General features: G+C 38.2%; 1 protein-coding gene across 4 annotated transcripts in view; it reads right to left on the bottom strand.

Moving 5' to 3' along the window:
* Window positions 1-874: 874 nt before the first annotated feature.
* The window catches only part of CNST (consortin, connexin sorting protein), a 54381-nt gene continuing 30222 nt past the window's right edge, over window positions 875-25033 (bottom strand). For all 4 annotated transcript variants that reach the window (XM_027453860.3, XM_038176764.2, XM_027453864.3 and 1 more), the window contains 5 exons: window positions 23576-23597; window positions 23305-23401; window positions 18018-18895; window positions 9331-9466; window positions 875-5162 (listed from right to left, as the gene is read on the bottom strand). In XM_027453860.3, the coding sequence (XP_027309661.1) occupies window positions 4957-5162; window positions 9331-9466; window positions 18018-18895; window positions 23305-23401; window positions 23576-23597 (1339 nt within the window). In that variant the 3' untranslated portion in view covers window positions 875-4956. The remainder of the gene's footprint in view (window positions 5163-9330; window positions 9467-18017; window positions 18896-23304; window positions 23402-23575; window positions 23598-25033) is intronic.

Genomic DNA, 25033 nt, shown 5'->3' with positions numbered 1-25033 from the left:
TCCTTCATGAGACGAACACGATTCTTGTACAATGTTGGGTACAATGAACTCTAGGCTCTTATTAAGCCAGAGAAGAGTTACAATGCTATTTAATCCAAAATAATAAACACCCATAAATAATAAAAAAGAGCTTCAAAGAAGCCATGTCTAAAGATCACTAGATCTTTAGAGTTGGAGTTAAATGTCTCTTTAGAGACATGAAATACTTTAAGCTTACAAAATATTTTATATACAAAATACAAAACACAAAGATGACAAAACCAGAACAAGATTAACAAAACCAACTCATTTCATCTTAGGATTTCACTAGTTTTTCAGCCAGTCTGAGATCCTGGGTGGCCTCATTTGGTGGCTCTTGGGGGAAGAGCCAAGGCAGGGGGATGCTGCTAGACGCAGCGCTGGCACGCTTCTGTTCAAATTGGAGGCATCTGGGTTGGGCTGGGCAGAGTTGGAGTTGATTTGGTTTTGTTCAGTTGAACTCAAAGAGCAGACTGGCCTGTGATCTCTAAGCAAGTGACCCACCCTAGGGTTTCTGAAACTTACCATCCAATACTTTCTTTTGGAGCAACACAGTAAGGAAACATTTCAGCACTTTAAACACTGTTGCCTAGAGAATTCATGCTCTGTGAGGAGGCTGGGTTTTCATTTAGCTATTAAAACAAAGAAAAACCAACCAACCAACCCATGAAACTTACATTACACTAGAAACCAAACCAAACCAAACCTCATGCACTTTATCCTCGTTTACCCTTCTGGTTTGGGTTTGATCATAAAGTTTTCCTTGGTGATACTGCTGGTGATACTACTTGAACTTCACAGAACATCTTCTCAGTGTTTTCTTATACTTAGAAATAACAGTACCCAAAAAGGTTCATATATTTTCTTTGGGACATCTTTTATTTTTATTTTTTTTTGCTACAGTACTTAAATTACAAGCTTGGGTGATGGTTTCAAACAATTATTTACTCCTTTTGCTAAAAGTAGCTAAAGTTAAATTTGTTACAAATGGTTATTAATCCTTTCAGATGGTCTTGGTTTTACATTATGGTACAAAGTAGGCAAAGATATTTTCCTGGGAGGGTAGCATCCCCTTTGGTTGTTGAGTGGAATAGTGCCCAATCACACAAAAACTTGGACTTCCAACCTACTCTGCTCATTTGATGTTTCAAGCTTGCCCTTTCCTCCCAGAGAACTCTAACTAGAGTTTCCCCTTTGGTTAGGCTACTTCCCACTGTGTGAGACCAGTGCTACGCATTTTCCAAGCATGAGAGCAAAGATACTGGATGAATCTTAAAACACGGGCTGTGTCTAGATTACAAACTTCTCCTGGCGCATCTGGGCTGTGAAAACGCTTCCTTACTGACACTGCTTGAAAACGAGCCTGTGGTACAGCGTGGCTATGCTGCTGCACAGTGCTTTTCTTGGTGTGCTTCAAGGTATTTGGGGTGAGGGTGCTAATTATGTCATTAGAAAGCTCTTTTTGGCAGCTTATGCTGAATGGGCATGAAGAGCCTTGTCGGTTTTGCTCTATCATGAGAACATCTCTACAGTAACGACACTCACTGAGTGAACTGGAAGGTGGGGTTTCTGGTAGAGTGTGGCAGGTGATTAAATGCCCACAACTTCCATTTTGATGGTGAGCTTCCACCCTGACATCCCAGTCATCTCTTAAGATGCCAAGTACTGAACCATTCCCTGAATTTTCTGACTGGCTACAAATGTTTTTACACTGGCAAAATGTTTCCCCTACTGCCAAGCAGAACCATACAGACAGCGGCAGGGAAGGCAAGAGAGGAAACGAAAACTTACACACAAAGGGCTTTCCAAATGCACAAAGGGAAGAAAAAGCCTTTTCTCCCCTCCTTGCTTCCTACTTCAGGCTTAGCTGCAGCTCAGCACTATTTTACCACAAAACCCTCAGACGAGGATAACTGTTCAAATCAACTTTCAGCTTGGATTTCCCTAAGATCCCGACCCCTCAGGCTGCCCAGGTGGCAGCAATGTCACCAGCAATCGAGAGGGTACAGAACACATGGGAAGGCCAACACAAAGCCAACCTGCACACTCTTTGGTGTTCAAACAAAGCACGTCTTTTGCGTTGGTAGCTGCAAGTCTGATAACATAGTACAGACCATGCAAACTGCGTGTACCAGCAGGATTGTCAGGTGAAGCAAGAGTTAGTACTATCCACTTCTTATAAAGGAATGCCAATGGAAATTAGATCCAGATTCAAGTCCTCAACTGCAACTGAGGAGTGAAGAGCTCAGATGAGGAGCTGGGCAGCCTGTGTGAGTGTGTTCCTTCTGCTCCCTCAAATCCTGAGACTCCTTGCAGGAGCGGTACCTTGGCATAGGCCAGGAAGGCGGGAGACATGCTCCACGCTACAGCACCAGTGTAAGATAGCTGAGCTACAGAGAACATCTGGGAACTCGTTTTTTCTCAGGTGCGTGTCATAAAGTGGTGTGCTACCCCTTCACGGTCTTCTTGTAGGCAGTTCTGCTGATGTTAGCGAATCTTTGCACTGGGAATATAACACAAAGCTGCCATACCAGGATTTGGACTGTGGATTTTAAACTGAACTGCTTATTAAAAATTGCTTTGACTTTAAATAGATTTACAGTTTTAAATAAAATAATTATTTTAAAATAGTTCTAATTAAACAAACGTAGAAGATCTTCGATCCTCATATCTCATATATTTTTGAATAAATAGTTCTATATATACCTCTTGATCTTTTTGGTGATGAAGTGCACAAAAACAGATTTTTAAGCTGAAATCAACAGTTGTCTTTTAGGAACAAACTTAATATCCTGAAACACTCAATGCAAAGTTACAGAAATGCAAAATATATTTTAACTACACAATCACTATAAATACATATTTTAACCAAATGCATGCTTTTTAATTACTCTGAGTAAATTACCAAAAAAAAAAAAAAAGAAGAAAATTAAGTTTTTCTTTAAAATAAAAACTAAATAAATACATAAACTGGAAATTAAAATAATACACTGAACCAGCCAGTAACACTTTAAAATACAAAAGCATCTCTCTCTTTCTCCCTTAGATTAGTCCAGCTTTATAATGCTCTGAGAATAACCAACAAAAAATATGCCAAACTACCATTCATAAGTTTCATTGTGAAAGCAAAAGTTTTCATTAATTTGGGTATTTTAGATCTGCTACTTTAATATAGAGCCGCACATGAGGCTTCCTAAGGTATGGATAAACTAAGCCTCAGCAGTGAGAACCAAAAAAGAAATCATACATGCAGTTTATTCTAGGAAAAAAACATGATTTTAACTTTCACTTTAAAAACCCATTAAGTATAACAGTGCGTTAGGATCAATCAAGCTCACTAGAGGGACATTGGCTTGCAAATGGCAGAAAGCATGATTGTTTCATGTTATAACTCTGAGCAATACCGTAAAGATTTCACTTTGTAGTAGTTTACAAAATAATATCCTAAACCTGAAGGAACTGCATCATACAACATTAATAAGCTGGAGATGGGAGCGGAGCGGAGTGAAGCAGACCCCTCAAAACTGCTGTTTCCTGAGGTGTGAAGGACTCCTTTCACACACCACCATCAGCATCATGCTCTGCGCAATTACAGCTGCCACATTTTGACCATAGCGTGGGCCAAAGGCCTGTGTCACTAATTCTGACCTTTGCCGTCACGTCAGTGTTTCTCTCACATACCACACAGAAAGGGCTGAGCACCAGGTGATAGAAATACCCATTTAAAACGACTCTTTTACTGATTTAAAGCTGGTAGAAAAAGAGAGCAGATTTTACAATACAAGTCTCAGATCTGGAGGGCAAATAGATGCAAATGTGCTTTCTCTGCTGGAATGAGTGCCCTGGACTACCAACATACTGTGGATCTCAAGCAAGCCTCTGAATTTCTTCTTTTGTTGGATCAGTCCCACTGTATGTAAATGCTCACTCAATGAGAGAGGCTGCAGCCACACAGTTCAGTGATCCTGTGTGCTCCTCCGGGCTGCAGGAGAATCAGACATGAGCCCTAATTGCAATAAATATTCACAGACAAAGGCAAGGATCGTTATTCCCCGTTTACGGAGGAGAAACTGAGGCACAAAGTGATTACCGTAAGTCAGCGACGTAGCTGGACAGAAAACCCAGTTAGCCCAACACCTACTACCAGGTCCTTTAAAACTGGCCAAAGCCACACTACCGTAACATGAATAATTTACTAAACATCTTGCTCCTGTTTCTGCGTTTAGTGAGACCGATGATTTCTTTTTTATCCTCCTACTTCTGAAACAGCCCACACAATACCGGGAGTAAAGTTCCAGGAAGTTTTGTGAAATCTGCCAGCAGATTTATCCCACTCATGATATTCACCATAATCTATAATATACAGGGTCAGCCTGCTTTCACCAAATGAGGGCTCTGTGAATGCTGCTGCACTCTTCTCACTCCACCCAAATTATTACATGGCTCACCAGGAGAATTAAAATGGAGAAAAATAGTAAGACGTAGAAGAAAAATAATGTTTTCGTAAAACACAGACTTATTGCATGATAGCTGGAGGCAACACCTTTGCACAAACAGCTGTAAATCAAAGCTGTCCTTTAACTAAGCTTCCAGAGATTGCTTACACAAGGTGTGGCAATGAGAGAGTATATAGAAGACAGTTAATTTTCTTCTTTCTTCTTCACTTGCTCAAGTTATCGAAAAGCTGCTTGTCTAATCTTAAAAGGGTGAAGAGAATGACTTCTTATTCTCCCATACCACGCTGCTACAGCTTAAGATGTGAACATTTTGCCACCTGAATGCTAAACTAGGATTTTTCTCAATTTCTAAGTAAAAGTGTAAGTACATCATCACATACACCTGCAGGTGGCAAGTGTTACCAAGAACTTGAAATCACAGTTTTTGTTTCTACCAATGATCAGTGGTAAGCTCTCAACGTGCTGTCTCTGCTCATTTCAACTAGGAGAAGGCTATCCAGTGTTTTAGTTCTTCCACACGCTGCAATATCAGGGTATAATAGAAATCCATGTTGGCTGCGAAATCTGTACACACCGGGGAGTCCATGTCACCAAAGGTGCAGTACAGCGCAGTTCCTCCAATGCTCAGGAAAACAGTTGCTATGCACAGCAGGATCAGCAAAATACAGGAGCCACCAGCTACTTCATCTGTAAATAGAAGAGCAGAAAAGTTGTATGAAGAACCATACAAAGCAACAGGAACATTTGTGAGAAAACCTGAGATTCTTTTTGGAAACCATAAATAATTATTCAGTGCCTTTCCTGCAACCTGGGTCCCTGTCCTTGACAGGATCATTTGTGGAGTCAGTCCACATGGAAGTACAACAGTCTTAAATATGAGAATGTCAGAGAACCAAAGCCTTCCTTCATGGAAATATCTGAAATGAGATTAAAGCTTTGAAAATGCAACAATTGTAAACGTTCTCCCTTCATTTGTACTGCCACTGACTGTGAGATGGTGAACTGCTCATGTTTACTCTCACGTTTTGACTAAAAGGATAGAGACAAAAACTTCAGGGTAAGCTATCGTCAAGGGTTAGTTACATCTCCATTATTCTGTGGTAACTCTTTGCATGACTGTTTATTCCCATAAAGAGGCTACAGATGTGCTGCTACACCCTCACAACCTCACTTATCCATGCTAAGCTGTTCACACAAACAACATCTACATTTTCTGTCACACTGAAGAGGCTCTAAGAACATTTCTGAACTCCTTCCACCCTACCTCTGGGAGGAGATACAGGAAAAATTCAAGGTTTTTTTTTTTTTTTTTTTTTTAAATCTGATTTAAAGTAATAATAATAAAAAGCAAGCTTCCTTATGAATCACTAAGTCCTGGGAAAAAAAATGGAACCAAACAAAAGGAAAATACTGGATTTTCACTGCATGAATTGTTTCTAAATAATTTCAAGAAAAAGATGCAATAAACTCCTTTTTGGGCAGTAAATGGATTTTCTTTTCAGCGTGTGGGAAACATCATGAAGCATTAAAATTCTGCTCAGTTTCTCCAGCAGACTGTACTGAAGTATTATGAAACTATGCCAGTATTGCGGAACAGAATTTGGCTTTACTTAAAATGATGGCAAAACAGTAACATATTAAAGGCTCTCACAGTCTGGAACACTTCACAAAAAATTAAAGAAGGGAAAAACGCGAGTTGTGTCTGAAATGACTCAAGAGCGCTAGAGTGCCTCAGCTATCAGGGACCACTTACACCAGATAGCCTTTTCTCACTCCAACTTTCTTAGGGCTGCAAAGAGCATTTGGGTCATCTCGGAGAGCTCTGATTGCAAAATACTTTTGTGGAACTCATCACCACATTAATGATACTAAAAGTTCAATATCTCGATGCCTTTAAAATTATCTGCCACTTGATCAAGCTAGTCCTTTAGGACTAAAATATCACTAATTTATATGAGTATAGTGAAAATGATAAAAACAGGTAGAGACTGGCAGAAAGGTAAGAAAGGGTTACAATGATATAAATTCATGAGATTCCTTGAGGGGCATGTGTGTGTAAGTGTATGTATGTATAAGCATACATATACATATATATATATAGTATAGGCACAGAGGCATGTATTTATAATTACGAAATTTAAAATTATAGCATTTCAGTAATATGCTGTAGGAATTGGCAACAGTGACAGTGCAATATTTACTGAATAACCGAGTTCAGTGAATAGAGGAAAATTCCTGGAGTCAGAGGTAACAAAGAAAAAAAATTAATATTTCAACAACTTAAAAGTTCATTGGTGAACCAGGAATGATAAATATTCATTTCATAGAATTTAATCACAGTATGGGCACCAACCGTGCTACACCCAAGAAAAGCAGCCGCATACATTGGCAATGTTTACGGGTCAAATCAGATTGTTTCAGCTACCTGCTCTGACCTTCTGCACAACATGAGTCACATAATGTGAAAAAAAGTGTTTGGTTCATGAATTAAGCTACAACTTCTGATGTTGACAAACATAACTAATGCAATGAGTATCTGCTTATATACATACGTATATTACACGTAAATACATGAAAAATACATGTAGCTATAGTTCATCTCGATTTGCATATTTTAATTGACAATTGTCCTCAGAGGTTGTTTCAAGTGTTAACTGCATTGCTAAAAATTGAAGTAAAATTACTATGGCACTTAAAAACTCTGCTCATGGGCAAGCAGCTCACTAAGTAAGCAATGCATTAGTTAAAATCAAAAATGCTAGTCCTTATTCCAAACGGTTTAGATGCAAGAATTAGACAAGGCAACAGACAGACCCAAAAAAGGGAAGGCAATGAGGCAACATGGATCACAACACAAAGCATTAGCACAGCCCACTAATAAAGCTTCGATTCTTTTTTCTTCTACACATCTTGCTCTTGCATGTTAAAAGATTCTGGGGATACCAAAATAACAAGCTCATAAATTCCCACACTATATTAAAGAATATAGTGGGACGTACCTAGCAATCTCCTTCCAGACAGAAAACGTTATGTTCACTCCGGAAGAGGCAACTAAGCAACTAATGGACTCACTTTCTATATTATTTTAAGATTCTAACTGCTTGCTTGGTTGATTTCTGCTAAGCAATGTTACCTGATTTTTTTTTCCTTTCTGTATTTTTTCTCTACATAGTAATACCTACAAGACAATATCGCTGGATAACTTTTTAGTAGTAATTCATACCAATTTAATTCTGCAGTTAGTGTTATTTTTCCCTCTCCCTCCCCCAGTTCTCAATACGCTTTCACTTAGCTAATCATTAAGAGGAGATGCTGAGCATTACAACACTCAGAGAGGAGAATTAATAAATGTTAATTTGGAGGAACAATAGAAACCAAAGGCATATGAAAACCATTATTTCTTGAGTCCCCACATGCTTAGTTTTTTAGATTCTTCTCTAGGTCTATTTGTTCCATTTTACTTCACAAAAAGCAGACAATGTTGTGTGTGCAAAATGAAACATCTTTCCATTACATCCAATGGCCAGTTTTCAACTTCTGGAGAACATCAGGCCTAAGAGGGATCTTTTCTACACTTGTTCCCAACCGTCCTATCAAGCAAATCTGAACATACCAGAGAAGGAACCTCCCATTATTGATCAAGCGTCTGCACTCCATTTAAGTCTAGCAGAACTGAAAGGCCTAAGAAAGGCTTCTACCAACCAAAGAAACTGCTTTCACCTCAAACACAACTTACACTGATTTAGGATGTTTGGAAATTCTGCAGTACCAATATTCACCCTCAGTACCCCAAAACAGCTTTCAATCTCTCCCCTCCAGGACATGCCTAACTACTCTTAGTTTCAGAGTGGGAGGTATACTAGGAACAGTCAGCACTGGCTGGTGAAAACAGAGTCAAACTTCCTCTCCTGAAATCTGTAGTCACAGCGAGAAGAGCCAAGTCTGTCTACCTGTGCCACTAGCAATAACCATTACCCAACAATTACCACTTCAAAGGGGAGAAAAAATGTTAAATTGCTGCTTCATTACTATACATTCATTAGGGTTTCTTTTGTTGGTTTAAGTGATCTTGGCAAATAAAAGTTATATCTAGTCTCAAAGGACAAAACAATGAGATGTAATTCCTTCAAAGTATGAAAAGTGAGTTTTTGGGCTATGTAAAAAAAAACAAAAAAAAAACAACAACAAAAAACACAGACATTCACTTGCCTGTTCTGTTTAAAGACAGAATTTCTGCAGAAGCCGGTATTTCAAGGCTTCTGGAGTAACAATAAACTATGCTAAAGAAAAGGATACCAACAATATATTGTATTTCTTGTGAGGCTATTTAGCCCGTCAAAAAGACAAGGCATTTATCCAAATTCTAGCAAGTTTAGCTAGCAAATTCATACAGATGTTTAATTATAAAGCAGGATTAAAATCTAATGCTCTTCAATCCCATGGTCTAATAGAGAAGGCTGGGAAGCTATCTGTAGACAAAACACAGAAGACCTGTTCCTTTTGCATTCCTCTTCATCTACATGGATTAGGTTCAGGTAGAAAACCTACACCTACCGCCCCTAAGCACTAAGCATTCCTGAAAGGACATTACGTGTCCCTCACAAATTATTCAGCTAGAGGAAAAAGCTGTGACTTAGTTCCAAATGAGTTTAAAACAGAAATGTATCTGTTGTATCCTTCCTTCTGTATTCTTGATAACCAAACCTGCTATAAAATAAGCTTTGATCAATCACCTTCAACTTTTACTTGACTAAGTTTTAAAAAGCTAAGGTACTACATAAAATGAATGTCCACTTTGCTCTTGTGAACAAAAAGATCTTCACATGCATGCCATGAATTAACAGTGTTAAAATACCTTGATCAAAAGTGTCGTCCATTTCTTGGAATCGGACTCTTCTCTTTGTTTGCCTTTGCTGGACTTGAGCAATTGCTTTTCCTTCCCTGTCATCTCTTTTCTTCAGTATGGACACTAATCCTTCTGCTGGGGCAATCTATCAGGAAAGATTATCAAAATCATTTGAAAGTGATTGGTACAACGTGAGAAATCCAAGCATGAAATCTATGTAACAAAAGCTTTAAGGAGTGAGTGAGATAAAGAGATAAATGGCTTCCACACCACATTTCTTAAACATTACAGCACTTGTGAAAACCCCTTATTGAATGCATTTGTTTCTTAATATGCAGGATAGCTTCAGCATCGTTCTACTGTGTAGTAGCTGAGTAAGATGACAATTCGTGTCTTTAATCGCAATCAAAGTTAACATGCATTGTTTGGATCGTACTCAGTATTCATTGCATCAGCTCCTTTCTAAACTCGTATTAGTAAATCACATGGGTTGGGGCAGTAGTGAGAAGGCTTCCAGTCAAAAACACTATCGTCAAGGACAATAAGAGGTCAATGACATTGCTGCTGCCTCTCCAAAGACATAATCCTGCAGAGACTATAAAAATACTCACTGCGAGATTAATTTTTCAATGTTGTGATTGGTTGCCTAGGGGAGACGACAAGCTAGAGTGGGAACAAAAAAAGAGAAAACACCAGGGGAAAAAGAAGTCTTCTTGCTTCTGGATAGATGCGAGCTCCACACTGTAATAAGCTCTCAGGATAAAGTAGGAGTTCAAAAACCATTCCTACAAATTGATCACCCAAACAACTTGCACAGTGATACGTTCAACAAGTCACTTTTCTTTCCTTTCCTTTCCTGTATCATTTGACTTAGCTGCAATATATTTTGAATACTTTTCTTTCTACAAAGCCATGTTAGGATGTTAGACTAACCAGCACTTTGTAATTTCCTAGTGATTACAGAAAAGAAAGTAGGAGAAATATGAGGAGCAGAATGCATAATGGAGATGTGAGAATGCTGTCATGAAATGGTGCTGAGCCAAATGGATGGGCACTAATCAGCATGGTGTTTGACTATTGAAACAGGTCACAACAGTTTCAATCTTCCCCAGCAATATTTTCATCAGTTAAAAACCACAAAACACCTTTGTAAAATTATCTCCATCAATAAAATATTTTTTCTTAATTACATATCAGAAAATGTTTTTGCTTGTTATGGCAAATTTACCATGCACCTAGATCCTACCATTCAAAAGCACCAACCAGTTTTCTGAAGTCACAGAAAAGAGAGAAACCACTTGGAGTTGAAAGAGTAAAGTAGGGGACAGCATTAATACAAACAAAGTTACCCAGAACAGGTGCAGCACTTTACACATTACATTCAGCTATACCATTTACCTTCAATTTCTGCCAACCATGGATGCAATTACACAAAAGAAAAGATCTTCAATGAAGTGGTACTTGGGTGAGAAGGATGCAGGAACGTTGTGTATCTTAGTTTATACACATTGAAAGTGGATGTGACTGTAGGATACATGGATGTATTATATATAAAAAAAAAAAAAAGCTAAAATTGCCAGAGCAGCAGTATATATGTGAAACTAGATAGGAAGAGTCACCTGATTAAACCCTGCACCTGGCTTTCAGGATCATATGCCAAATGTGATAACCCACTGGCAGACTGTGCTTTAACAAACTCACAGGGTTCAAGAACATGCTGATATTTCACAGGTGTAGCAATCTACATGCTAACGGTAACATTCAGTGAAACTACGTGTAAGACTCACTGCTTGCGGGCTTTTAAATTCTCTTCTCTTTAAAGCAGCTGGCATTTTTCTTTCATTACTTTAACAAGAACTTTAGCTGTTTGAAGTTGTTATAACAGCTTAAGCAATGAAGAAAATCTATGGATGATACTAAGGTTTGACACAAGTATTATCTAAGTATTACCTAAGAAAAACAGATACATGCAAATCCTGTTCCTTAGCTCTGTAGTCACCATGCCTTTTTTTTTTTTTTTAAATCTTGAGATCATCTTTACCTGAAAAAGTCTTATCCATTTCTTCATAAATTTGAGTAGCCCCTTCTAAAACCTGCCTTGTTGATCAGCAATAACCTTTGTTAAACTGAAAGGTAATCTGTATAAATTTGTGCTACAGATGAGAAAATATCACATTTGCAACTGATTTTGCAGCTCACCTGAGACATGACCCCAAATAGCTATAATTTTCACAAAAACAAAGTGAAAAAACAGACTACTTTCCAGACAACATAGCTGCAGACAACTGCCTGCCAACCACCCCATGATCTAACTAAATTGGAAGACCATGCATAAAAGCTCATTTATATTGCAATTATAAGAGCTGTAGAAAACCAGAAAACAAGTGACATTGTAACTTACGGTCCTAAACTTGCTCATACCACAAGCTTATGTAATGCATCAATGCATGCTATAATTAGAGATGGTGCGCTGCACACAGACAATGGAGAGCACAATCCAATAGGCACGGCACCAACTGTGTCATTTGGCATTTGCAACATTTCAACCGGTAAATGTGGCAATTAAATTTGCATGTCTCTGCTCTGGCAGTACTTTATACCCCTCAATTGTTGCCCTCAGCAACAAACAGGGCTGGCAATTGTGGATTTATGTCTACAGCATAACAAAATTTTCCCCAAAACACAGCTGAGAGGATAAGATTGACATACTCCCCTTTTGATATTCACTTTCCCTTTTGATTATCTACTTAAGAGCTTGAATGGTTTATTTAATGAAACAAGGCAAGGAAGTACGTATGAAGTAGTGAAAGTGTGGAGGTGGTGGGAAGAAATTGTTTAAGTCGGTATGTGGAGGCACAAACCAAGTCGCAACAACAGCCTGCAAGCTCCTCATCACATCAGACAAGTGCACCGGGGTTAAGTGTCTACTGGTGATGTTAAATTAGCCTTGCAGAGCTGCCACGAAAATTTATCAGGCCAGCCAGAAAATAAATACTTATCCTTCCATGTTGTGACAAGGGAGGGGGATTGTGTAGGCGCGTATTAATTTGACTCATTTATTTGGGAGGGCGAGATGACATTATGTCCTTTAAAAGAGTGGATTATTTTAAGCTTCTAAGTACGGCATCGCTTTTGTAAAGAGGATCAATGGATCGTCCCGAGCCACCCACGCAGCAGACGAGCTGTTGCTGGCTACGCCTGCTCGAGCAGCTGGGACTGCGCGTGTGGGGAACATCACCTGGGGCAGGCCGGGCCCTGTCAGCCTGGCCTAACAGCAGCACGGGGCAGGCCTTCCCGGGAGGGAGATGTTGGCTCCTGCCATCTGAATGGCTGTGGCACAAGCTCCGTCTCCTCCAAGCCTAAAAGCTGAGGGCTGTGCCTGATGGGATTACCTGGAAATGTGTTTCAGTGATTACAGTTACGTAAAAAGCTTGCGCAGAAAAGTCTTGCTACAACGAGGTTTGAGGTTCGCTTACTTTTGCTGTCAGCATACCCAACTGTTGCAGGATTACTTCTAAATGCAAGAGACCTAACTGATGCAGCATGAGTTTCTCTACTCTAAACACCTTCTTTTGCTTAAAAGGGGTGAGCAAGGTCTTTTGATTTTGCAATATAATCAGCATAGCTAACGTCATTCTCCTGGCCCAGCAAATGCCAACAGATCAGATTTTTAAGGCTCTCCGACCAGAATATCTTCTTTGCATGACATATGCACATACCTGGAATATTTCATCTGCCTGTCGCCAGACTTGGAATCAAGGTTTTCCTTTTGCTCTGCAAAGCACCTACAGAAGTATGCCTCCTACCCAGGGTACAGTTTATTATTAAAATGCAAATGCAAATACAAAGATACGGAATTCTGCATGAAGCAACTTTTACACCTTTTTTCCTACGATGTTCTCAACTGCAGCTGAAAATTACCTAACACACATCACAATATTTTATTTTTCTTATTTTCAGTCATTAATATGTTATTACTGAACTTCAGATCTTCACATAAGAATAGTGTCCCTCTTGCTACTGACAAAGTCTCACTCAATTTAACCAACTGTAAACACAATATTCTTTTCTGCACCTTTCTTATAGAAAGATTTCAAAGCAATATACAAGCAGATTATATTAGATCCATCTCCCATTAATTAAATAGCCATGGAAAGTGGTAGGACAGGGACTTAACAGCCATGCAAGACTAGAAGTATTCCATCCCAGTGTTTGAGGCAGGAGGAATTTAACAAGGCAGAAAACATTATTTAAATTGGAGTCTAACTAGGGGACTGTGGTTAATACAGCTAACCACAAGTCAAGCCTTTGCTTGACTTGAACCACAAGAGGAAAATGTAGGCCTGCAGCAGGCGGCACAGCCAACAGCTCTGTTACATAAAAAGCTACATAAAGGACACTATTGAAACACAGGACCTTTTCTTAATTCTAAGCTAAATAATTAATACAAGATGCTGTTGGACTTTGTGTAACTGAACTCATTTGGCTCTGCTGGCCTTTTGTAACAACCACCCAGAAACTGCAAATGGCATGCAGGTGTATGGTGGCACATCGACCAGCAGTCAGCAAGGAAAGCAGCAGTGACTACTGATTTACTCAAACTGCCAAATATTTGAGCTCTTCTCTTTTTACCAGTAGTAACAGAAAGTGATCCTGCTGCACACAGAAAAGTTTTAAACTCTTTTTTTTTGGGGGGGTAAGGTTTAATATACAGACTGCAAAAGAAGCAAGTAGATAAATAAATAAATAAATCTAATTAAACTCTCTTCCTCTTCTCTTTGTTTAAAACAGCATGTGCTGGTAAACTATTTAAAAAGCTTCTTACATTATGCTTATTTTCTCCAACTATTATACACATACTTTTATAAATATGACACACAAAACTATAAAAGTAAGGCCCTGAACTTTAAACTCTGACAGAAAGATTACCCTTGCCTCTTGCAATCAGTCACAGCATGCAGAAGTAAATAAACCCCCAAAACTGGAGGCATGGAAGCAAAGTTCACTCTGTGAAGTATTTTGGTCTAAATGCAGAGAACTACTCAAGGAGGAGTTTTGTTTGTATATTCTTCTGTGGGATTTATTCCTGATTCAGTGACTTGGCAGAAGCCTCCAATTTATTTCTAGCAATACCAGGCTCTTAAAGCAGTCACACATAGCTGTACAACAAACTGACAAAAGGCAAAACAGCCCTGGCCTAAACTATAAGAAGCAGGCCAAACTCTGCTAATAAAATACATTACGTGCAGGAATATAATGATACATCAGATATATGAATAATCTGACTTTGAAAAGGAGCTAACTAATCAGATTCAGCATTCATACCACAATTAAGCTCTAACCATTTTTCTGTTATTGTGCTTACCACGCAAGCATTGGGGCTCTATTAAACAGAACCAAATACCTCCTGCTCCTCAGACACCACATAAGCATTTCATGCAGAAATGTAATTCTCACAGACTCAAAACTACAGGACCCAAGCTGTACAAGAGGACAGGGGATCTCAGCAAGGCACTGTCTCCACACTTCCTTTCTGGAGACTTCATTTCTGCAATCAAATCAGCTGCTAGTCAGTACATACTCAGTAATTTTTTAAAGTCTTGGTGTACAAAAAATGCCATCTAGAAGCTACTACTTTATGCTGTGGTAAGGAGTCTCACTACTTTTCCTTTCAGAAAGAAATTTCAAATGGTAATTTGCCATTGAGAAAAACATCAAGATTTTATTCGTTTCCCTAATCATCTTGCAGAAAAAGCTGTATTTCATATGGCAAAATGCACCTTACGTTACTGAAGTTACAATCTGACTGCTGGTACGTCATTTCATTCACACAGAAATGACAGCAACGAGATCCAAGAAGAGGTTATACTCTTGCGAATTCTGTTGCTCCCAGCTGCTGACTGTGCCCCAAAGCTCTTTGCTAGCTGTATGAATGTAGTTTCTACATAATGACAGTGATTTTCCATCATTTGCACATTGCTGTGTATGGTTTGTACTAGTGAAGAAATACGCAGTGTAACTCCAATATGTAAAATGCTATTTCATTTTTTGTAGTTATTTAACGGCAGAGTCAGAATATAGGAGATTTTCGGTCTTTAATTAATTATTGTAAATGGTAGCTGAAAAGCGAATGACATAAAATATCCAAATTAGAGAACTACGTGAGGTGACTGCTCAATATGGGGCCAAAAATCCCTTCCTACCAGTAAATGCATACACAACACTTACTGTGCCCCATTTGCAATAAATTAGTATTACACCTGCACTGCTCTATCATATGATTTTTGTGCCTAGGTTATTTCAAAACAGTCATTACTTCTACCCTCTTCTAACTTATTTGTTATAATTTTGTAAATACTTGCTCCAGGAAAAGTTTTTATCACATCCAAGTTAATTTTTTAATTGTCACTGTGGTACGTTTCATGTAAGGATTTGTTGATGTTACACATGTGGCTACCAATGGATTTTCTAGGTATTTCTTTCATAACCATTGTATGAAAACATTGTAATCTACTAGATGGCCACAACCTGAACAACAGAAATTCAAAGGTGGAAAATGAAGACAACAAAGAAATGTTAAAGCTGGATGCAAAATCAGTCTGCTTGTTGTCAGTGGAATCTTCGGCACTAAAAACAAAACCACTTAAAGTAAATGCTGATAGTTTCTCAGAGGTCCCAAACCCTCTGGTGCCTTTCAGAGAAGCTGTAGGTGCTCACCACTTCTGAAATGCAACCCCTAAGGTAATGACAGGTGATAAGATTAACTGGAATAACAAAATATAAATGTATAATCAAACAACATAGGCTGCTGTGCCTGTATTGTAACTCACCCTGCTGCACCTAGCGATTTCAGGTATTGTAAAACACCTCAGAGGCTGTGTATTGTGGGTTTTAATCAGTGTTGAAATGAACCCTTCTTTGCTTTTCCCTGATTTATCCCCCCGCCTCACACACAAATCCAGCCTCTTGCTAAGAAAGACTGGAGAAGACTCCACCAGTGCCAGCCACTGTTATGCCTTATACGGCAGGGAAAATGCTGTGCAAAGGCTCAAGGTACTTTTTACCTCTCCAGAGACTCCTCTCTGCTATCAGAGTACTGGCAGTCCTAGCAGCAGGGCAGTGAATTAGAAATGACACTAGATTCTCAGTAAAGCATCAGTGTCATCAATTGCTGGGCCAATCAATACAAGCATAACTTTTCTAACAGTATCGATATGCTGCTTCCTATCCAATCCTCTAAAAGGCAAATGGCACAACACACCACTTTAAAAATAGCTGCTGTAGGGTTAATTTCGGATTTTTCTACATGAACCAGAACAGTTCTCTTCTGTGGCTTAAAATGTTGAACTTCCATCGGGCTCAAAAGAAATCTCATCCCGAGGGATGGTATTTAAACTGCTCTTTTGTTATACATCCACATGGGCTTAGCACAGACTGTCAATAAAATAATCTTTTTTGAAGCCAGTGAATATAAGCCAATGGATTTAGCGCAAGAGTTTGATAACACATAATGAACATGTATTATGGGTTCCCACATGTCACATGTTGTGAAGAGCTCATTTACAGCTACTGCTGGATCCAAAAAAGCTGAAGTAAACGCAGCTTTGTGTATGCATGGCCCTCAGTCACAGGATGTGGTATGCTTCCTGACATCCCACAGAAAGAAAAGGTGTTTTAGGGGTGATCAGGATGCCTGGTGCTGGAAGGGAGACAAAGCTGTTTAGGTCTCTGTTTCCAGCATGGAGATTTTGCCAAAGATATAACAACATCAGCATGGACCTCTGGTATTTAGTTTCCTGCTTGGCTGCAGTCCCTGAGCGATCGTGGGTTCTTGGTCTCCATGCATTAGCTTCTGATCTATAGAGAAGTACTGTTACTGTATTGCTAAGGGATGCTGTATTGTTAAATGCATTAAAAATAGAGACAAACTAACACGATACCATCTTACAAGCCCACCCCTTCCAGCATCTGGAATCACATCATTTCACAATAATCTCATATTTACATTTAAAGGAAAAGCTTTTAAGGTCCCACAGAAGCAAATGCACCAAAACCAGTAGACAAACATAGCAAACAAGTAATCATACACTTTGTGAACCAGTCCTGAAGCAATAAAACTTCTGTATTTCAGAAGAACATTTTAGTTTAGGTAGCACTCATCCTTGTTGGGACCTATCAGAAGTGCAAAAGAAAGAGGGGTTGAGGCTTAGAAGTTTTTTCTTACTTTTGGTTCAGTGACAAAACTTCCTATGCTTGACAAAATTAGAAGCCCATACAAGCATATACAGAGTTTACTATGTATGAAGCTCTTCTCAAATATAAGGAGTAGGAAAGAAAATCAAATTTCATTCTATGAATAGAAACCAACCATATGATACATCATTGGCATTATGTAGATCTTTTCAATAAAATCATAATTTAACAGGAATTGTCAGCTTATGTAAAAAAGACAAATGAGTTCACACTAATATGCAAAAATCAATATAGTTTTTAGAAGCACAGAGCAACACTTTGCAAGAAGGACACAAAGAGATAAAAGGGAACTTTCTTCTGAATTAAAACAAGTAAATAAATGTAGGTTTCTTTTCAGAGTAAAAAAAAGAAAGACAAGTATTTAACGCACTTTGAAGTTGGCAATGACTAAAATATTTTAACTAAGGTAACACGGAAAGTTTTATAGGATTCACAGTATTTACCTCTGCAATCTCTATCCTTCTTGCAAGTTCATCAAGAGAAGAAAAGCTGTCATCTAGTGATAAAGCTTCCAGTGAGTTGTAAGATGCTCGTTCGGGTGAAATATCTGGAACAGTGTCAAAATCCTCTTGGTTTGCTAAGCTTACAAACGATTCTTCAGTGTCTATTATGTTACCATTTAAAAGTCTGAGAAGAAAATCTTCTTGTTCTTCATTTTTTACCTTCTCCTCCTGTCCTGCTGCTCTCTGCATTTCCTTGCATACTCGTGAAAGGGCAGTACTCTCATGCTCAGACACTTTATGACTTCCAGAGCACACGTTCGATGCAGTTCTGTCCTGGGGAGATTTTTCATCATCATGATCGGGCTGTTTCTGCTGCTGGTTTAAATCACTATTTCCGAGCTGGCCACCAGCAGTTTCTGAAGAACTAGCAACATGTTTTGATCTGAGAAGATTTTTATCAGCTTGTACATCTTTATCAGTAGAAACCGAATCAGTAGGCATATAATCAGCATCTGTTAAAACCACAGCATCTACCATTGGCCCAGGAGAGATTTTCACTCCAGGCTCCCCAGCTGTCTCTTTTATTTTTTCTGCATCCTTAGAGAGCTGCCTTTCTCTCAGCTGCGAACTGTTATCTTTACCGGCATCCCCTGATGATAAACAGCCTGAAGAAGGCCTGCCCACTGTCCCTGTGGACTGGGTGTGTGGCTCCGATGTTGATTCAGCACTGCAGTGCTGCTCCTCCATGTGGTCCTTTCCTGCTGCTACTGAAAGGCTTGCTGTCTCGCTCTGTCTCTCAGTTTTGTTTTCACCTGGAGGACGAATGCTCAGCTGTTTATCTTCTTTCTTTGGTCCAACGCCAGGACAAGTTTCAGTACCTAAGCGCAACAGGAAAACAGTTCCAGTGTTTTTAAATGATTTAAAGCACCAGCAGAGGAGAGAGAGAATATATTATCATTTGATAACATTGGAAGCTAATGCTTTAAAACGTGCTCCTGTATCGGGAGGTACTTAATGCTCCAGGCAGAATGAAAGCTTTGTTAGTCTCAAGTAGTCTGAAAAGCTGACTCCTGATTTAACACAGTGTTACACACATTCTTGCAGGCTAAGCACATGATACTGTGCTCTCCTGAAGAGAAACAGACTTACTCCCAATGCTTCAAGCAAAATATGTATTCAAGTGTCTTTCTGAACAGCTACATTCCTTCTAAAATGTATTTTATATGACTGCACATTATGGAGGCCTGAAGTACAGATACATGCACTTAACTATTAAAAAAATGTATTTTGATGCTGGTGTATCTATCGCACAAGATCTCTGTATTTGCTTGAAAAGAACCGAAATTATACTGATTTAATATATTTTAAATTAAATTCTTTTAAGTGGGTAACTAGTTCCTTTAGTTAATGGTAAATTAAAAATCTAATTATGATATTTTACATAGCAGACTGCATAATGATTTACTTTTTGGAATTGAAAGTTAGTTTACATACTAAGAATGCAACTGGATTCGTTTTATTTCTGTATTCATATTTACAATACAATTAGAGAATTTTTCTGATCTGAAATTTCAGAGAGAACCCAGAGGAATTCTGCATAGTTTGTGAATTCACCTACTACTGACATGATCTGCTAATGAAAGAGTAGATGGTTATCCTAAATTGCCAATAAAATTACGAGACATTAAACATTATGAGAAGCTCAAAGCCAGATCTTGCCCTTAAGGCTTATGAAGAGAGAAAAGGAGTATTCAGCATTAGAATACCAAAGCAAGCTAACTATAACAGAAACTCACTTTTGCTCCATAACTTTAATAAAAACTAAGTTAAGACAATGCTACGGTAGGACTATTGTTACAGTAATAGTAGTAACTCCAAAAAACAAATTCATACCTCCAGAAAATGCTTGTTTGCATTTTTTGGGTCACAGCCAAAAGCAGAAAATCTCATGAATATATTAACAAAGAGATCAAACACTGCCCTGATTAACTGTACACATCCTGACAAGATGGACTGAAGATATTACCATATCTCTATGATAATCTTATCCTCCCTCACCTGTTAAAACACTTTAAATCTGAGCGATTTCCTCTACTTGTTACACGAAACAGGGTCACATTCTTGTGCCTTTTAGGAAATAGTCACATTATTTCAGTTTATGGCACAATTTTATTAAATTCTAAACTATTTCCATAGCGAAGTACAAGGCAGCATAGAAAAGATATGCTTGAGAATTGAAGAAGAATACCCAACCGTTTCAAAATGCAGACAAAAAGAACAACATTAATGGTTGAGAGAGTATGGGGAACCTAACTTATGAATGAAGAAATGGTACGAGACTGGGACTTCTTGAAAACTAGATACAGATGAGTAGATAGCCCAAGGGATTTGTAACGTGATATTGAGCCCTTCACATATAGGTCATGAGTTCAAACACAGCCTGGATTACTGGGGCAAGATTTTGTTACCATCTGTCAATTTCCCCCAGTGGATACATCCACATTACAGCAGGCATCTTTGTTGGTAGCCCCAACTGCAATATCAAAGATTAAATGGGAACGGAAATTAAATCAAATTCTTTACCAAGAGAGATGGCCCTTGAGCTCAGGCTTCTATTGCTAAGAAAGTAATAAATGATGCCAGCACTGTTATCTGTCTGTAAGGTACAGGAACTGAGAGGTAACAATCACCATTACACTGCACGTCACATTTTCAGCAGCTTTCAGTACGTTCTGTACACCTACTTCAAAACACCTGATTTAGACAACTCATGCCCGCCACATACTCAAGGCAAGTTGAGACAAACACTTGAAGATTACATTACAGAAGATGCTTTTTCCTACCAAGTTAAATGAAGATGTACCCACCAAGGTGGCAGCAATTTTTATCTGTCGGAGATGTAACAAAGTGTCTACAGAAAATCTTCTAGCAGCAAAGCACTTAGAGCAATTTAAGATTTTTCCCCCCGAAACAGTTACTATTAAATTGCCACCAGCTTTGTTCATCGCAGAAACCTGTAGTCACTTCATTCTGTTACCCCAAAGCAGTCTAGCAGGGAGTGCTGAGAACACGATGGCATTCTTCCAGTGGGCAATTCATACTTGCCCAGTCTTTGTCCCTGTCCATTTAAAAACAAATCCTTTATGGCTTAAAAGAAAACAGGGTATAAGAAGTTTCTCGACACCTTGAAAATAAGGTTTTATGTACACACTGCAAAATTATGCAAAGTGTTTTGTTAAATTCATCATTTCACTAGAGAATATTTCATAAAACACACAAACATGATTATCTTTAATTAACACTACAGTTTTCAGTTAGAAACCAAATAAATGAATGGATATAGTATGCATCAATTCTCATCCTTCAATGCACACATAGCTTTAAGGGCCCAATTTTTCTGTCGGTAGAATCAAAGATAAAATCTGCCAGGGAGGAAAGTGTAACAGAACACAAATTCACATGAAGGACAGTCTTCAAACTACTTGTGCATTTCCTTTTACTGTCATACTGTAAGTCACACCTTTACTACCAGCAGCTGAGTTCAGTAGTTCTCCCTTTCATATTGGCAGATACATTTCTACATAGGATGTTGGGAGAAAAAAAGAAGAAAAAAAAAACGTTCTTTCTGATGTAGGAAAAAAACTGACAAAAGCAGAATATAAGCATTGTAAGCTCACAGTGAGAAGGCCCATGAATTTGGGCTCATGCTGAACAGGTTAGGTCAGGAGTCATAGCTTCCTCAAGAACATACAAATTTGTGAAAATCATTTCTTGTAAATCTTAAGCATTTAATCTTGAGGTAGGCTTGAAATACCCCTATCTTTGTACTGACAAAGTATTCAGCACTGATGGAAAATTCTCAGCAGGACAGCTTTATAATGGAACACAGAGTTTTATTAATTTACAAACACTTCACGGAAACCCAAAGGTTTTGACGACATTTTGACAAGAGTTACATTAAGAGAAAGACATGAAAAAATCCATTTGCACCATTAATTACTTTCACATTAATTTTAATATTTCTAGATGTTGTATCTTAACATTTACAAAAAATGCTACTTAATTCAGAAGTTTCAAAAGGTCAGAATTTCTGCTCTTTGGAAAGCTTTTGCTCCCACTTGGAATAAAAATGATGTAATTATATGTACCTTCCTTTTTTTTTTTTTTTAAACCATCCGAAACCAAAAGGACATTCAGTTCTTTTGATCTGCTTTCTGAGCTGTCAAGCATGTTTGCAATGTTTCCAAAACATTTTCAATGTTTTGGTTTTAGATAGGTTGCTGCGACAGCGAAGGATCAGTATAGTGGTCGTGGTAAAGAAAGGATGAAGATGAGGAGAGTCCACACACCTAGAGAATTATCATTTTGCTATTCTGTATTTTATTCTGTATTTTCATTAACTCCAAGTTCTGAACATCCAGGCTGATAGGCACTTGTTGGATAGCTTAGGTTGAAGGGGACTTCTGGAGGTCACCTAGGCCAACCCTCATCTCGTGAGAAATTCTGTCTGTTTTTGAGGAAAGGTCCTCAAGTTCAAGCTATTTTTGGCAACTGGACTGCAGCATAAAGAGAACATTTTTGCTCAAAGAGAGAAAGATAAAGCACAGCCTAGTAGCCTAATGATGCTGTTTCCCTCTCTGTCTCCATTTTAACAATTCATTAAATGGCAAATGTTTCATAAGACCCCAATGATTCTAACGTATTTCTCAAATAAAGCAGCTGCTCCCCAAGGCAGGAGGATGAAAATGACATAAAAGTACATCCAAAAAAAATTAACAGAACTATAGTTTTCTCTTTAAGAAACCCAAAAGGCTCCTCAATTTTCTGTGCTGTTATAGAAATATATAGCCCCAAATCAGTGTAGCACATATAATTAAACTAGTTAATAATATTTTTAAGTATACTGATTGGCCACTATTTGTATAATTATTATTATCTATCATCAGATTGTACACCATATAGTTTTACATGTCTAGTTTTACACAGTTTTGTACCTTATGGAGGCTGCTGTAAACACATGCTCACATTCTCATTTAAAAGTAACTCTTTTGATGGGGGCTAGAATTACTAATTACAATTCTGAGTATCAATGACTAATTACAATTGCATAACATGTCCATTGCAGAATTATTTTTGAAAAAAATAATAAAATGCAAAAATGGATGAATCTGTGGGAATCCAACTGCAGCTTCAAGTGAAAGAGCTTCATAATTTTTATAGGAATACGTTATTACAGGACAATATTTCAAGCAAATGCATGTACACGTACATACATACACACACATACCTGATTTAAAAGCAGTAGCTTCTCTTTTCTTTGAATCCTCTGATCCCTTTAACTGGAGCAAGCAACCACTTTCCCATGTAATTTCTGCAGCTACTGGCTGTAAAATATGATAGCATTTCCTGTCATTTTTGAACCGGAATACTGTGACTTTTTGAGACATTCAAGCTTCAAGTGGCTCTGTACTAAACTGGAAAAACTATGTCTAATAATATTAGTAGTATATTTATTAGCAGTCTTTGGCAAAGCAAAATTCACATAAATGGCTCCTTACCTTGTTTTTGGGTGCCTGTGGCCTGCAGCAGTAAAGAAAAAAAGAATAAATTAAACTACTCAGCAACAACATTCTTCATAAAAAATGTCACTGAAATCCTATTAGCCTTTTCTCTGCTCTAATATTAGCACAGAACTTTTCTAACATTGAAACAGCATCAGCATGCTAAGACAATTTCAAACACAGATCCGTACCATATGTAAATATAATCAAAAGACCAATTAACACAAACACTGCCCCACCTATTTAAGAAAGCAGTTAAAAGATAAGTTACTGCACCATATCAAGCGATCTAAATTCCTGTACAACTTTTTGCTAGAAGAGAACACTGCCAACTTTCAAAATCACGTAAGGACACAGGATCTAGTGATATTAAAAATACTGATTGCTATAACAGAGGTTGAGGAAGGGAAAAAAAAAAAACAACAAACACCACCACCTTACTTGCCTCTCCTTAGACTATTTACACTGGGACATATTTTCTGGCTACTGTAAGATAGAACAGCTCCTACTGACTCCACTGGGATTCGCAGGTGATTCAGCATTGCTAATACTGTGGACTTTGCAAGCTGTGTAAACATTCATGCACGATGTGTACCTTGCTTTCAACTTAAAAAGCAAAATGCTCATATTTTCCAAGACCCTGTCTTAAAGTATTATTTTAATTGCAAAATAAATTGAGTATAAATCTTAAAAAAAAAATGTATCAAGTAGACTTTTGCCTAGAGAGTTCTGGAAAAGTAATAATTTTCTATACAGAGAACTAATAATGGCACATGAACAGAATCCTCATTTTTATCAAGTTGCAGGAATGATTTACATAACTGAATTTTTATTATTTTAAAGTGAGGCTGCATGTAAGAGTTGGAAGGAGAAAGCAAAGTTATTCTCAACAAGGTGAGAATTCAGTGCCTAGGGAGGTGCTGCTAGTTGTGGCATATAAATTGTAATAGTCTTGAATACTAATCTTCATGTGAGCTTGCAAAGTCACGTATATAAAATGTAGCTTAAGGAACCCTGCAGGCACACAAAGTAGAATCTTGCAGCAGCAGCAGGCTCTGGGAATAAACTTGCAGCTACGGTGCCAGAGCTGCCTCTACCTCCCATGGAAATGCAGGCTTATGCTTTCTGGGGATTCCCCCCAAATGCATTCGGACTACAACAAACAACCTCAGCCTGGGCTCTGACGATTGGCCTGGGTGTTCTTCAACTTCTGTATTGTCATCCACAGAAAAAATGTGGAAGCTACATCATACTCTGTGAACAACAGGAATATTTTTGGTTTTGTTACATCCAACTGACTAAGCCAAAGCAAACGTATTTGAAAAAAAAATTCTCTCTCCATCTGATAGAGAACATCTTTTGGATGATGATTTTTTCAGTGGTAGCTAGTATCCTTTTTTCACCAGTCCCTTAAAAGGCCTAGTAGGTAAGACATTCACCCATGAAATAACAGAT

The sequence above is a fragment of the Anas platyrhynchos genome, chromosome 3, assembly GCF_047663525.1.
Source record: "Anas platyrhynchos isolate ZD024472 breed Pekin duck chromosome 3, IASCAAS_PekinDuck_T2T, whole genome shotgun sequence".
In the NCBI taxonomy this organism is placed as follows: domain Eukaryota; kingdom Metazoa; phylum Chordata; class Aves; order Anseriformes; family Anatidae; genus Anas; species Anas platyrhynchos.
This window is presented reverse-complemented; position numbering and strand designations above follow the sequence as displayed.